Genomic DNA, 14,216 nt, shown 5'->3' on the forward strand with positions numbered 1-14,216 from the left:
AAAGGAACGGATTGCTTTTTTCTTTTCCATCAAAATGATTGTTCGGTCCCATCAGTATCCACTGGGTAGGACAGCACAAAAAGTTTGTAGTTCGTGATTCGATTTGAGCTTGATTCGAAAAAAATTTGCAATTAATTTGATTCAAAATTAATTTATTCTGAAATAAATTAAATCAGTTTGGTTCGAATCTTATTCAAATCAAACTGGATATAATTCGTTTGAAATTAATTCGCAAACTATTTAAATTCGAATCTCAAATAATGCAACGAATGGATTCAACCATGAAGATTTAATAATGCAGGAACCAAACTTATATCAAAGCTCAAAATTGTTAATATAATGGCAACTTCTAATAGAAAAATATTTCAGCAACGTAACAAATTAATAATAGAATAAGTTTCATTTGACTAGGTCGATGCCGTGATTTTAATCAATCCAGTAGTAAAAAGTAAGAGAATCTTGAGCTGGCCTATAATCCATCAGTGTGAATTCGTGAAAAGTAAAAGAAAACCGTGTGAATTGTAGTTCGTAATTCGATTGACTTCGATTCAAAAAATTTGTAATTCGCAATTAATTTGATTCAAAATTAGTTCATTCTGAAACAAATCAAACCAATTCAGTTTGAATCTTATTCAAACTCAAAGTGAGATAAATTCGATTCGGTTTGATTCGTTTGCAGCCCTACTACTGGGACTATATCAATGATTTTTGAAAGTTAGAAATTAATTAACTAAAACCAATAGTTCAATTCCGTTGATTTTCTACAGAGGTGTGATGTTTAGTGACAAAATCAGTGAGACCAAACTATTGTTTCAGTTTCATCCATTTATATAAAAAAGCTATCCATCTTGTTTCTCATAATTTGTTTTTTTTAATATATAAAAAAAAGTGCAGAGTTCGGCTGAAATAGGAGAAACACGGGTCGGATTAAAATTTTCAACCCATTTATCCTTGTTCGGTAAAATCGACGATCATAGAAAATCCGCACAAAAATAACTGTCTATATAATGGTGATCGCTAACGTGGTCAGAAACTTCGTAATATTGTACAACTTGTAAGCATAGGGGTTCCAATTTCCGTTTGGGTTCTTCAAAATATTAATTAAGCACCAACTGAATTGACCGAAATTTTTATTAATAGAAAAAAAAAATATTGATAATGTAGAAGAAAATGGCGTAAATTTGATATCTAGAAAAAAACATGATAGTTTAGATGTTATAAACAATCATGGCTTGCTTAGCGAAATCTAATTACTCTCTAACTAAACAGCGAAAAAAAAAAAAAATCTAGACTTCATAGTCCATCATAACCAGAGAATACCTCATACCTTCGTGGCTTCGAAGTTCATAGAATACATTAGTAAGTCCAGGTATCCTCTTGATTCAAATATTAATTAAGCACCATAAGTAGGTTGAATTGACCGAAATTTTTATTAATAGAAAAATAAATAAATATCGATAATGTAGAAGAAAATGGCGTAAATTTGATATCTAGGAAAAACATGATAGTTTAGATGTTATAAACAATTATAGTCTGCTTAGCGAAATCTTCTCTAACTAAACAGCGAAAAAAAAAAAAATTTGGACTTCATAGTCCATCATGGCCAGAGAATACCTCATACCTTTCTGGTTTCAAAGTCCATAGAATACATTAATAAGTCCAGGTATCCTCTGACTGTGATGGACTATGAAGTTTAGGTATTCTTTGACTGTGATGGTCTATGAAGTTCTTTGGATGTTATAAACTATCACGTATTTCCTAGATGTCAAAATTCCACCATTTTCTTTCCCATTGTCGATATTTATTTATTTATTTATTTTTCTATTAATAAAAAAACCGGCTAAATTAAGAACCTGCAGCGCAGCTATAATTCTTCAAATCTGTAAATTAAGCCCTTCCAGTCCCTTCCAATACCAATTTGAACCCCATTATTTCACATAAATTGGAACAAATGATTGCTAGTCAAGCTCTTCAAAGTCCTTTATTGTCAAAAACAAATAAAATATATCAACATATATACCTTCGCTGTATCATAATTCAGCTGGGGCACAAATTGGGCCAGTTAGCATTTCAAGCCCAAACATGGGTCATGTTGTACTTAAACTAAGCCCACAAAGAGAAATAAAGGCTTGGCTAAGATCATAAAAATAGATCTCTTATGATAGCTAGAGGGGGAATATATATCCATATCACTACCAAAGCATGATCCTATTACAACCTACGTCAGTTGCATTACACACAAGTTCACTGTTCCTCTCTTGACTTCTCCAATATACAACAAAATCAATTCCAACTTACCACAGAAGTTACTTCTATTATTTTCTTAAAAAAACTGAAAAAACAAATCTACCAAGAACCTTATTGCATAAGCTAATGATAAAGACGAACTCCTCACTCGAATGAACGGCTCAATAGCTTCTCCATCTTCATTGGCCAATTTTCACCAAGTAACTGGGGATCCATTAGCATGGCTATCTGAAGATCCTGAAGGGTTACTGTGCGATGCATGCAATCTGACCCGTTAAGGTTATCACTCCCACTAACTGCATCAACAGAGCTGACACCAATATGCTGTAGTCCATTCACATTCTCAGCCCTCTCCTTTTGATATTCCATAGACCCAGTATTGCCTTGCTCAGGGCTACCAATGAAGAAAATGGAACCAGTACTGATATCAGTACCGGCATCACGTCCAGCACATGCCAAATTCCCAGACACATCCTTACCAGTACTGGTAGCAGCACCGCTTCCAGTGCATGCCAGATTGCATGGTATATTCCTACTCATACTGGCAGCAGCACGGCTTCCAATTAATGTCAGGTTACGGGCCCTATCCATGCCAAAACTGGTATTAGCAGCACTTCCAGAAGATGTCAGGTTCTGGGCCCAAGGAGGAATCGATGAGGGTACTGGGCCCTGAGTCAAATTTGTACGGGTTCCAGTACCAACAGAGACTCCAGCTGAACTCATTATGGGGAACCCACTTGCACTAGCATCCGGGCTTAGGTTCAAATCAATATCCATATCAGTTTGAGTACTTGTCCCCCTGCCATTAGTACCACCAGAAGACGTGCTCCGACAGTATGGCCTACTTATAGGATCCTGGTTCAAATCAATACCAGTACCGACAATGGCCGGGCTGGGAAATAATGGTTTGCTTAAGGGGTCCTCGGTCAGGTTGCTCATAGAGCCCAATTGTTCTACCCATTGTTTGTTCATTTGCATGCAACTTTCAGAATCTCGCATTGTGACCTGGTAAGAACCTGACTGTTTTAAATTTATGCATGGGCGGATAATCCGTTTTATATACTCGTCTAACCCGCTGTTTAAAACCTCGGCAACTCCTGGAGAAACCCCATCCAATCCTTGTGATTTTGCAATAGAGTCAATTTGTTTCATCAAACTTTCTGTATCGGGCAACTCGCCACTACTGCTACAAGAACCCTTATCAATATGAGAACCCCAACCACGGCTACTACAAGTCTGGATGCCAAGCCCATCCATGCTAGCATGGTAGGAGGGAATGCCAAGAGGCGCCTCGACTCGTGCCTTTTTCATAAGGACGTTTTCTTCTTCACAAGGCTCGGCAATGTCATCATTCTACATTGCAAGAGAACCCCAGGGTCATTGCTGTAATTTTCTTTTATTCAAGAATGTTATTATATAATATTATAAACGATGATCTTTTTGCTAATAATAATAAAAAAAATTACTTATTTTGAAGCAAAAATTAAAGAATGAAAAAAGAACGAGGGAGGGAGGGAGAGAGATTTTTTCATTATTAGATACCTCAAGCCGATCTCTCTTCAAAGAAGTTTCATATTCTTCATTAATTTCCTCATCAATTTTCTTTCCTTTATCCTGCATTTAAGAGAAAAATATTTATGGTCATCAAATTGATGTTATTTCATTTTAAAAAAAAATGAAAATTAAATAAGTATACATGAATGCAACATAGTTTAATTCTGTGAGTTATTAAATTGAATTGAAAATAAAGACTTGTACTAATATGTAGATTCTCTGAAGCAAAATGTTAACTGCAATAAAAGAATGTAAAAGATACAAGAACAAGGGAATTTTGCACTATAATCACAAAGTTTATTATTATTAGATACCTCAACACATGCCTCTCATGTAAAAGAGTTATTATTTTGTTCATTTGGTTAAGTAATAGTGTTGACTTTATTCTATGGAATTTTTTTTATAAACCATAAATAGAAAAACAATTTTTAGGGAACAAGCATGATTGTTTTTTTTTTTTTAAAAACCACAAAGACCGAGTGGAGCATTCGGTCTCCACTTTTTTTTTTTCTCCTCACCATTTTTTTCAATTTTTCACAGATTCGGCCACATAAGATCCGAATAATCCTTTTATGTATATGTATAGAGAGTGACTTGAAATTTTAAAATCCAAAAAGTCGATCCGAATCGTTCATCTTGTTTTCCATATTAATATGTGCTTGGAGACCAAATTTTACATTTTTCTAAATTTTTTTACTATTTATTAAGTCACTTCGAAAATTGTTGATCCAACGGTGGCTTAACAAAACAGTAAAATTAGCAGCCACCATTGGATCAACAATTTTCAAAGTGGCTTAATAAATATTACAAAAATTCAGAAAAATGTAAAATTTGATCTCCAAGCACATATTAATATGGAAAACAAGATGAACAGTTCGGATCGACTTTTTGAATTTTGAAATTTCAAGTCACTCTCTATACATATACATAAAACATATGCCACACCGTTTGCCGCATGAAAAAGTTGAAAAAAGTTGAAAAAAGAGTGAGACCGAGTGGAGCATTCAGTCTGGAGAAAAAAAAAAGTGGAGACCGAATGCTCCACTCGGTCTTTGTGGTTTTTCACAAAAAAAAACAATCATGCTGGTTCCCTAAAAATTGTTTTTCTATTTATGGTTTATAAAAAAATCTCTTATTCTATGTTATAATTGGAAAAAACGGTCACTGCATTAACTTTCTGTTATTAAAAAAAAGGTATGAAACTTATCTTCACATATTTTTCAGCTAAAACTGGTTTCTAAGAAACAACTGGGAGCAAAATATCAAAATTGGAAAAATAAATGACAAGAGAGGCTGAAGGGCAGTTTTGCAATTTGGTCCATCTTCTTTAACTTTATATACCCTGACAGTATTGTTAATTTTCTTTATCTTTTTTTTTATGAGATTAATTTTCTTTATCAACTGAGTCATAAATTGACACTAATTCATCTAATAAAATAGAATCAGGAACTCAAAAAATCCAAATAAATTAGAGAATGTACTTTTGTTATCGCGATGACTGCATGATCTCATACCAACTGTTATAACAGATCAATCAGATCTACCAGCAACTGAAGTTGACACAAATTGGTTTTAAAATACAATCCTAGGCTTCTTTTAGATTAAAGGGCCCCGGAACACCCCAGCGTCTTTTAGATGATATTCTCGAGAATTAAACCTGCCTGCCACTGCACTAAGCCCGCGGTTCTACCTGAGGCTTCTCATAAACCCAAGAAAATTCAAAGCTCTAATATAAAGAACTAAAAAAAAGGATAAAAGGAGAAGGGATCTCTTCCAACAAAACAACTCATACGAATTGGTACTTGCTGGTATACATCCAGCAATGCATAATTTAAGCCATGACAACAGATCAACCTGATCTGTTAGTAACCAAAAGAAAAAAAGGGAAAAACAGATAGCACCAATTAAATAAATGAAAAGCCACAATAGATAACTATTGGGGTACCATCTATCTGTACCTGATTGCAGGACATGCTATAAACAGGCCAGATGTCAGCGAAACTTCAGTGCAAAAAAAAGAAAAAAAAAAAAAAAATGAAAACAACAGTCTAATGCTACCGTGCTTGTGTCTAATAGATGGAAATAAGCAGAAAGAGGAAAAAAATTAACACTCAAAGTTCACGAACGACATAGATTACTTACCATATTGGGCTTGTGTTCCATGGTTCAAGAATGGTGGGACAAGAAGCTTACGGGGAATGAAAAATGCTCAAGGAGGTTTTGATTACCACTGGGTGTATTTATATTGTATAATGTGGGGGGCTGATGTGCTACTCCATACATTGGTAAAGTTTATGCCAGATGGCACTAAAGATGAATTCTTGCTTTGCGTTGTCAGGATGGTTCTTCCAAAAAAATTATAGAAGACAGAAACCCACAGGCCCGGAGTTGTTAACATAATCTGCAAGGAAAATGATATGCATCTACCATTACTATATGATTATACCATCAAAAATCAACCCCATGAAGTTTGTACTTGCATGCTAGAATCTTTCTAATATTTTATAGTTTTTTTATTTGGGTTTAAGAAGTGTATATTTTTCATTTTTTTTTTTTTTTTTTTTGTGTCTGGCACAAGAAAGTTAAACTTTTCTATAAAGAAGTGAATATTTTTTTCTTTCAGACAAAATATGTTTCCTTTTACATAATAAGTTATAACTTGCTATAAAAACTGTATTACAAGATGTCCATGTTTCTATTCTAGAATATTATTGTCTTTTGACAAAGTAAATAATTACTGGTAAAGTAATGTCATCTAGCAATTTTATTTTATAAGAAGATTCATTCATCTGTATTACAAAGTTTATATGAAGTATATTATCCCTTTAGAGTCTTCATGTCTCTATGTTTGCACTTTTTTTATTTTTCCAAAATATAAAAGAAGGAAAAAATTTAATTCAAGTTTATTTTTTGAGAAGGCACACCTCACGATGGTACACACAATGGCAATGATAACCAAAACTCTCTTACAATAACTGAAAATAGGGCGTTACCGCCAGAAGATATTAGATAACATTCACAAAGATTTGCTTTAATATTAAGATAAGTAGATAAATGTTGGTGAATTCCAAATTTATTATAGAATTTAACAAATTTGTCATTTTTCGGTTATGAAGATTGTGACATTATCTGTGCGGCGTGTATGTGTCTTTGTGCCTCCCTTCCGTTCCCTCACTCCATCTCCTTCTCCCTCCCTCTCTCTCTCTCTGTTTTTTATTTGTTTTTTATTTTGTTTTGAGATACTTGGCAGAGGCTGCCAAGGATCTCTACCTTTCTCTCTCACCCTCACTGTCATGCATGCGCACAAATATAGTCAGGCATAATTGCATGCCAGCACAGTCAACACACACACACACAAAGTCTCTTATCCCCAAATAGAGAGAGAGTCGCAACCTTGGCAACCACTACCAAAATTTGAGAGACGGAGTCGAATGCATGCACAGAGAGATTTGTGTTGGCTTATTTTCCTTTATGTTCCTGGTACATGCCCTCCAGTCAGAGTTTACAAGCTTAATACTTCTGATCCGATTATAAGTGGCTTTCTCTCTCCTCCCTCAGGTACAGATGATGGTCAAATAATAGAAAATTTTCTTTTTTCTGCTGTACTCAAAACTACAGGAATTATTGGAATCAGATTTCAGTTATTTGAAATCAATTGAATTGTGAATTTACACGACATCATTAGTTTTTCTGGTTGCTATTTGGTCAGCCACATCAGACTATCACACAACTAGGTTTTCCATTTTGCTGTATTGATCAGAGTGCATACCAGTGCAAAGGACTCTCAAACCAACCTGTTTATCCCTAAATACTCGTCACCCCCCCCCCCCCCCCCCCCCCCCCCCCCCCCAACCCACACACACACACTGAATCTTGCCGACTATGATCTGTCTGTATCAGTACAATCTAGTAAACAGAAGTAATGAAAGGAAAAGGATAACTCACAGAAGAAATCCACATCATATCTAGGAAGTGCAGAAAGGCCCACTCTTTCCATTGTTTTACGTATGATGAAAAGAAACAAAGAGAGACCCTGTTTTATAACAATATTCCAAATTAAGTCCACAAATTAGTCTGTTAAAGGGGATGATACCTGATATAATGTAATAAGTCATAAACTTGATGTTGAATTCCCTAATTATTAGGTCTCTGTTCTTTCTTCAATAATTGACTCAAACCAACAGTTTGACTGTTAATTTCAGTAAAATATTCAATGTCGAAATCAAATGAATTTCCTAATTATTAGGTTTCTGTTCTTTCTTCAATATTTAAGCATTGTTTTTTCATGCCTTCATTGCAATTGCATTAATTAATTAAAGAGCCAGTATTAAAGGACCAGTGGTAGAATCTTAGTTTCTATCTCCCAATAAAGTAGGGACTATTTTGCACACAATGAGGAGTGTTTTGTATCTTTTTTTTTTTTTATAATTATATGGACACTTTGCAAAATCCATGGCAATTATTAAATTCCATACCTTAACTCCAGTGCCTCTGCAGCTGGGCCTGTATTAAATAAATTGGTATCTAGCACAAATATCACCTGCAATAAATAACAAAAACACAACTTTTTCTTCCACAATAACAAATTACAAAAAAAAAAAGAAAAAAGAAAAAGGAATCTACCTTATAAGCCCTTTGAAAATATGCATTGACAGTTTGACAAGTAAGATAGCATCCATAACAGCGGTAGCAACTTCCTTCAAGGACTGTACTTGGGTTGACTTCTCTTTGGTTAAGAAGGTAGAATGATCAAGTTCTTGGTTACATATCAACAGAATTAAAGTCACAGAAACAAACAAGAAAACTAGAGTTGCAAGACAGAAATGACAATTCTTTCAAATAAAACCCATAATGAATTACAGAAATTAGTTATAGTCTCTCAACATAACACAGAATGACTCAACCACAAAAAGGAACAAAAAATAATCTATCAAAAACACCAAATTTACAAGAAGAACCTTCTGAAACCTACGAATGACAAATATAACCCTATCAATTATCTATTTATACCAAGTTACACATTAGTTTACTCCCTGCAAAACTGCTTTCCCCTTCAGAGGCATCTACTCCACATACAACAAGAATAAACTTTTCTCTCTACCCCAAGAACATTTCCAAGATTACAAAAAGCCCTTCCTCTTACACTCATGATATCCTCTTGTCATATTCGTCTCTTTTTTCAAACAATCTCATGTTCATTCTCTCAATCAGCTCAGGTGCATTTTCACCAAGTTGCTGTGGATTGAGTTGCATGGCAAGTGTAAAGTCCTCGAGCGTTATTGTTCTCTGGTCCATGTTGGAACGTCTGACTGACCCGGTTATGTTGGCAACCGAGCTGATTAGCCGTGTAAGGTATACATCAAGACTCTTTTGCAACAATTCGGCACAATTGGTACCAACTGCTGCTAGCCCTTCTCTTTTTGCAATACTTTCAATTCGATTTCTAATTGAATCAATGTTAAACAATTCACCCAAACTACTACATGAAGGAACGCCTGTACTGGCACTGGAACTGAAACCGGCATAGGACGGTAAGCAGGCCCCACCAACACTCGCCCGGCAGAAGGGGATGCCAAGTGGAGCCTCAATAGGTTGCCTCTTAGAGAAGAAAGTTTCATTTTGAATATTCTCAGATTCTTCTTTGTTATGCAAAACTCCATTTTCCTTTATTGAACCATCAACTGAGACCAAATTTGGGTTCGCATCAAAACCCACAAGCCCATTAGGCCCACCAAGACCTGAGTCTCTGACCCTTCTACCACCAGTTCTAACTTTTCGAGGGGAAGGCGGTAAAATCCCACCATTGCACCAATTTGTGGGTATATTAACACCTGAATTCTTTACTGGGGGTTTGTCATGATAATTTTGCACTGGAGGGGTCTTGCAGAGAAAGGAATTCTTCAAAATGGATTTAATAAAATAGTTGTGCAATTGGATGTTCTCGTGCCCAAAAAGAGACAAGCATTGCTTATTGAACTCTTGTTTAGTTAGTTTTTTTGACAAAAACTGGTTCAACCAGGTGAAGTACCGGTTTGACCGGTCGGGACCCAGCCTCTTTGAGATCCGTCCCTTGATCTCAGTGAGGTTGATTCTGACATGCTGGCGTTGTGCAGCTGACGATGAAGGCATCTTTCAATTGGTGAAATTCATGTAATTTCACCAGACAAGATTAAAACTGGGCTGAAATTCCCAATTGGGAGAGATCCAAACAATTCTTCACGGCTGTACAATCACAAAAAAATTCAAAAATACAATGTCAAAGGTCACTTCTTTGGGGGTAAAATCGTAAAAATTAGGTTGAAAAATAAAAAGTAATGTACGAGAAAAGGGATAATAAGCTGTAATAGTAGTGGCTAAGTAAGCGATCAAAACCCTAGCGCAAAATTTCAAATTTTCGCTAGATTTGAGTTGCTGGAGAGAGGAGATTGCTGGTCGAGCAGTTAAATTCGTTTTAAGAACAAACAGATTGACTTCTAATTTAAAACGAACTAGATTTCGCTCGGAAGGAGAGAGGGAGAGAAGTCGGGATGGGGAATAGAGATGCAAACCTTCTAGAAGCTCGAAACAGTGCGAATGAATACCAGAGAGAAACGAGGATCAGTCTCAACTCTCTCTCTTTCTCTCTTTCTCTCTTCTTTCTCTTTCTCCGTCTGGTTCACGTGATGCCGCGCGATTTGCCTCCTTGCTTCAGCTAGCTTTTCCCTCCTCTCTTTATCTCTCTTTCTGTTACTTCTCTGTTTGCACCGAATTAGAATTGGGAATTGGGATTGGAATTGAGCTGCTGCTGCTTCTCTCTCTTCTCGATCACGGTGGAGCAAGAGCAAGGAGGGAGGAAGTTTTTTCTTTTCTTTTCTTTTCTTATTTTCCCTCTTAATTTTCCTCTTTTCGGTTTTCTTGTTAACTATTCCCTTTTTTTTGCTCTAACCCCGTCTACAACTATTTAGGAACTCCTTTTTAATGGGAAATGGTATATTTATTATTTTTGTTCAATAACTAGGACAACTGATAATGATAATATAGAGTTATTAAAATTAAGAAAACAAAATTGCGGATATACTTTTTATAATTAAAAATAAATTATGTATACATTTTGATATAATGTAAAAGTCGTTTAAAAACAAAGGAACAATTTTCAAATAATTACAGGCATATACATATTACAGATCTACTTGTGTTATAAATTCATATATCTATTTTTACAATTCAAATAGCTGATCGAACCGTTAGACGTAATTTCCATATTAAAATATATTTGAAATTAAATTTTACATTTTAAAAGAAATTGCTATTTTTTAGTGACCTTCTACTTATCTACAAAATAGTTAAAAAAATATAAACAAATATAAAATTTGATCACCAAATATATTTTTACACAAGCATATGATCGATCCGTTTGTACTTCTGATCAGATCACAAGCATATGATTCTATCGAGTAGTATAATCGAGTATCGATCCGCATGGAATAAGGTTATTGGTCTTGAGCAATCAAATCACGACCAGTTGAAGGGCTAGACAAAATCATATCTTGAGAGTGATTAAAAGATGCAAACTGTGTATTTTCAATTCGAAAGATAAATAGAGTAATATAACATGAGATGTTGATTCCTAGGGTTCGACACACCATTGTTACTTCAATCCGCTTTGATTCTTATTTTGGTTTGGTGTTGGTTTTCAGTTATTGTAAGAGGGTTTCTAATCCTAACACTTTTGCTGTTACAACCACACTACAAATCAAGTCTTCTCGTTAAGGCTTGACTTGAAAAGTGCAAGGAGATCTGTGATAAGCCCAAAGTAACAACTTTTGTTTGTTCCAAAGGCACTTAAAGAGGGGAGGGGGGGGGGGGGGGGGTGGGGGTGAATAGGACTTTTTTAAACTTTTATTCTAAGTTAAATTATCTAGCATGTCGGAAACTAGAATAACTTGAATCTAAACTAATAAATGATAATGTAAATAGTAGAGTTTAGAGACATTTGACACAAGAGTTGTTTACGAAGTTCAGCACTAACGCCTACGTCTTCGGGGCCCGCGACCTTCGAGATGACGCGTCTTTCTTTACCCAATGAGAAATGAGTACAAGGTGGAACTGGTGAGCCTTTGTAATCTTTTGAAAAGTCACACGGCCCGAGCACACAAAATGGCTTAAGGAGCACTAAAAACTATAGATAACAAAGCGAGCAACAAAGGCTCAAAGGGTGAGTAACAAAGGCTCAAGGAATAAGTATAAATGGTTGATCTCGCAGGATCATTCTAAGAGTTTGTGTATTGGTTGAATAAGCTTGAGATTGGTGTATTGATTGAATAAGCTTGAGATTGGTGTATTGATTGAATAAGCTTAAGATTGAATAAAATATTGAAGTTCAAGTGCATAAGCTATAACGGCTTTTTCTAGATCTTTGAATTCGTGTATTGAAGTTAATGGCGGCTAGAGTGATAATCCAAACTACAAAATTACTTCTATTTATAGTGAGCTGATCATAATGAAGTAATTTGGTCTAGACCGTTATAATGGCTGACCAACTTACGGTGGGTTTGGATGTTGTTAACCCTAAGGATAGATAGACAGTTGTAACGGTCCCATCATGGTCAGCCATTGAAGTTTTTGGGGTGCCAACTGACTTTTATTGTTACGGGATTATTTTATCCGTTGTGCGATGGATTAATTGACTGTTGTAACGGTCACTGGACAGTTACAACAGTAAGTCTCACTTAGGTCAATCTCAAGGTTATTTTACCAATTTTACAGATATTTATTCCTAATCTTGAGATGATGCTTCTGCTGTCCAATGCCAAGTGCTTCATGACTACATCATTGATAAGTATTAAAGTTGTTCATTGATAGGGGTGAAATAAGTCGTTATTTTCTCTATCACTTAACATAAAATATTGCTACTTATCATATCACAATTACTTATTTTCTATATAATTAGATTACTTTTGCCATTTTACCCTAATTATGGAGAATTGCATATTTCTATTACTTTTAGGTCTAAAACAGGGGTAAAACGAAGTATTATGGACAATAAGTATTTGCTGTACGGTTTGGATGCAAACCGCATGCAAGTGAAGCAAGGAACTGGAGCAAGAATCTAAAGATTCTTGGTAGCACATGGATGAGCCAAACCACATGCCCAATCGCACGCTACTAAAGAAGTCATCTGCACAGAAATGCACATAGTACATTTATTTTGGATCGCTTCTCGAGACCTGTACATTCCGAATCTGACCTCCAAGCCTTCATGAAAGTTGTAGATCTCGTTGTCTAGTTTCCAACTCAACTTGAATTAGCTCAATCGGAGCTCGGATGACGATTATGCAACCAAAATACTAAAGGTCGACGAGTCTGTGAGGCTCAGCACATCAGTGTGCGTACCAGTATTCGGTAGCATGCGTTTTAGCATGCAATCGCATGTGGTTCAGCCAGATCCGCACATACTGCAATTTCTAGAAGGAATGACGGTTATAGAACAACTTGGACTCCAAGTTACTTGCTCTCTCAAATACCAATAACTGCATGATGCACCCCTCTCTGCCCTAATACATCCAGGAAGCCTATAAATACCAATCCCTTTGTATCAATCTCTCATCTATCAATATATACAAAGTTAGGGTTTCACTATAGAGGCTATGCAAATGATAAATCTATAAAACAACAAAGTCTCCATTAGAAGAGGAGGAAGAGGCAGGAATTGAAGACGGTGCACATGAGAGAAGAGATAGTATATGTGTACTCCTTCCATCTTTCTCTTTTGTTCTCTTTCTTTATGTCTTTTGTCTCTTTTGTTGTTGAACCCGCCATGAGCGGCTAAGCAACCATTTTCTAGGGTGAAGACATGTAATCTTGAATTATTATGAGTTTAATCTAGTTGCTTATTTATATTATCATTGCACTATGATCTGAATTCTTACTGAGATTTATGCCTTATGGTCTTACTTATTGTGTGCTTAAAGTGACATCGTATGCATAAAGATGTACACTCCACCCATACCATTGTGGGGTTAACCAATAATCTAAGAGTATAAGTATCTTAGATACAAGTAGAATATGACTGACCAGTTGACTGCTTATATTCGAACAACATTAAAGAACCTATTAGGATATGGTTTAGCAGACGAACGTCGTATTCTATGACTAATAGTGGAGTAATCTTGATTATTGGTATTGTGAAATATTAGTAATTAGGACTTATCATTAATCTTCATGCAATTGTACTAGGTACCTGACCAGCACTTACTCAATTAGGGTGTTGTGAGACTGATCGGAGATCGACACTAGAATAGGATTAGCAGCTCTCATATTGCAATTGATACCAGTGCGTGGCATGTGCGGTTCTGATCAAACCGTATACGATTTTGCCTAGAGTAGAAACCAGACTTTGTACGGTTTACCCAGTCGCGTGAGGATGGTGACAGAGC

General features: G+C 35.7%; 1 protein-coding gene across 1 annotated transcript; it reads right to left on the reverse strand.

Moving 5' to 3' along the window:
• Nucleotides 1-2,235: 2,235 nt before the first annotated feature.
• Nucleotides 2,236-10,748, reverse strand: LOC144558556 (uncharacterized). Its single transcript, XM_078307399.1, has 6 exons — nt 10,350-10,748; nt 8,953-10,023; nt 8,277-8,341; nt 7,747-7,834; nt 3,790-3,861; nt 2,236-3,600 (listed from the first exon to the last, which is right to left on the reverse strand). The coding sequence occupies exons 2-6, from the start codon at nt 9,928-9,930 to the stop codon at nt 2,392-2,394; spliced, it is 2,412 nt and encodes an 803-aa protein (XP_078163525.1). The 5' UTR covers nt 9,931-10,023; nt 10,350-10,748; the 3' UTR covers nt 2,236-2,391.
• Between the last annotated feature and the right edge of the window lie 3,468 nt (nt 10,749-14,216).

This window comes from Carex rostrata, chromosome 8 (assembly GCF_964058835.1).
Source record: "Carex rostrata chromosome 8, lpCarRost1.2, whole genome shotgun sequence".
Taxonomy (NCBI): Eukaryota; Viridiplantae; Streptophyta; class Magnoliopsida; order Poales; family Cyperaceae; genus Carex; species Carex rostrata.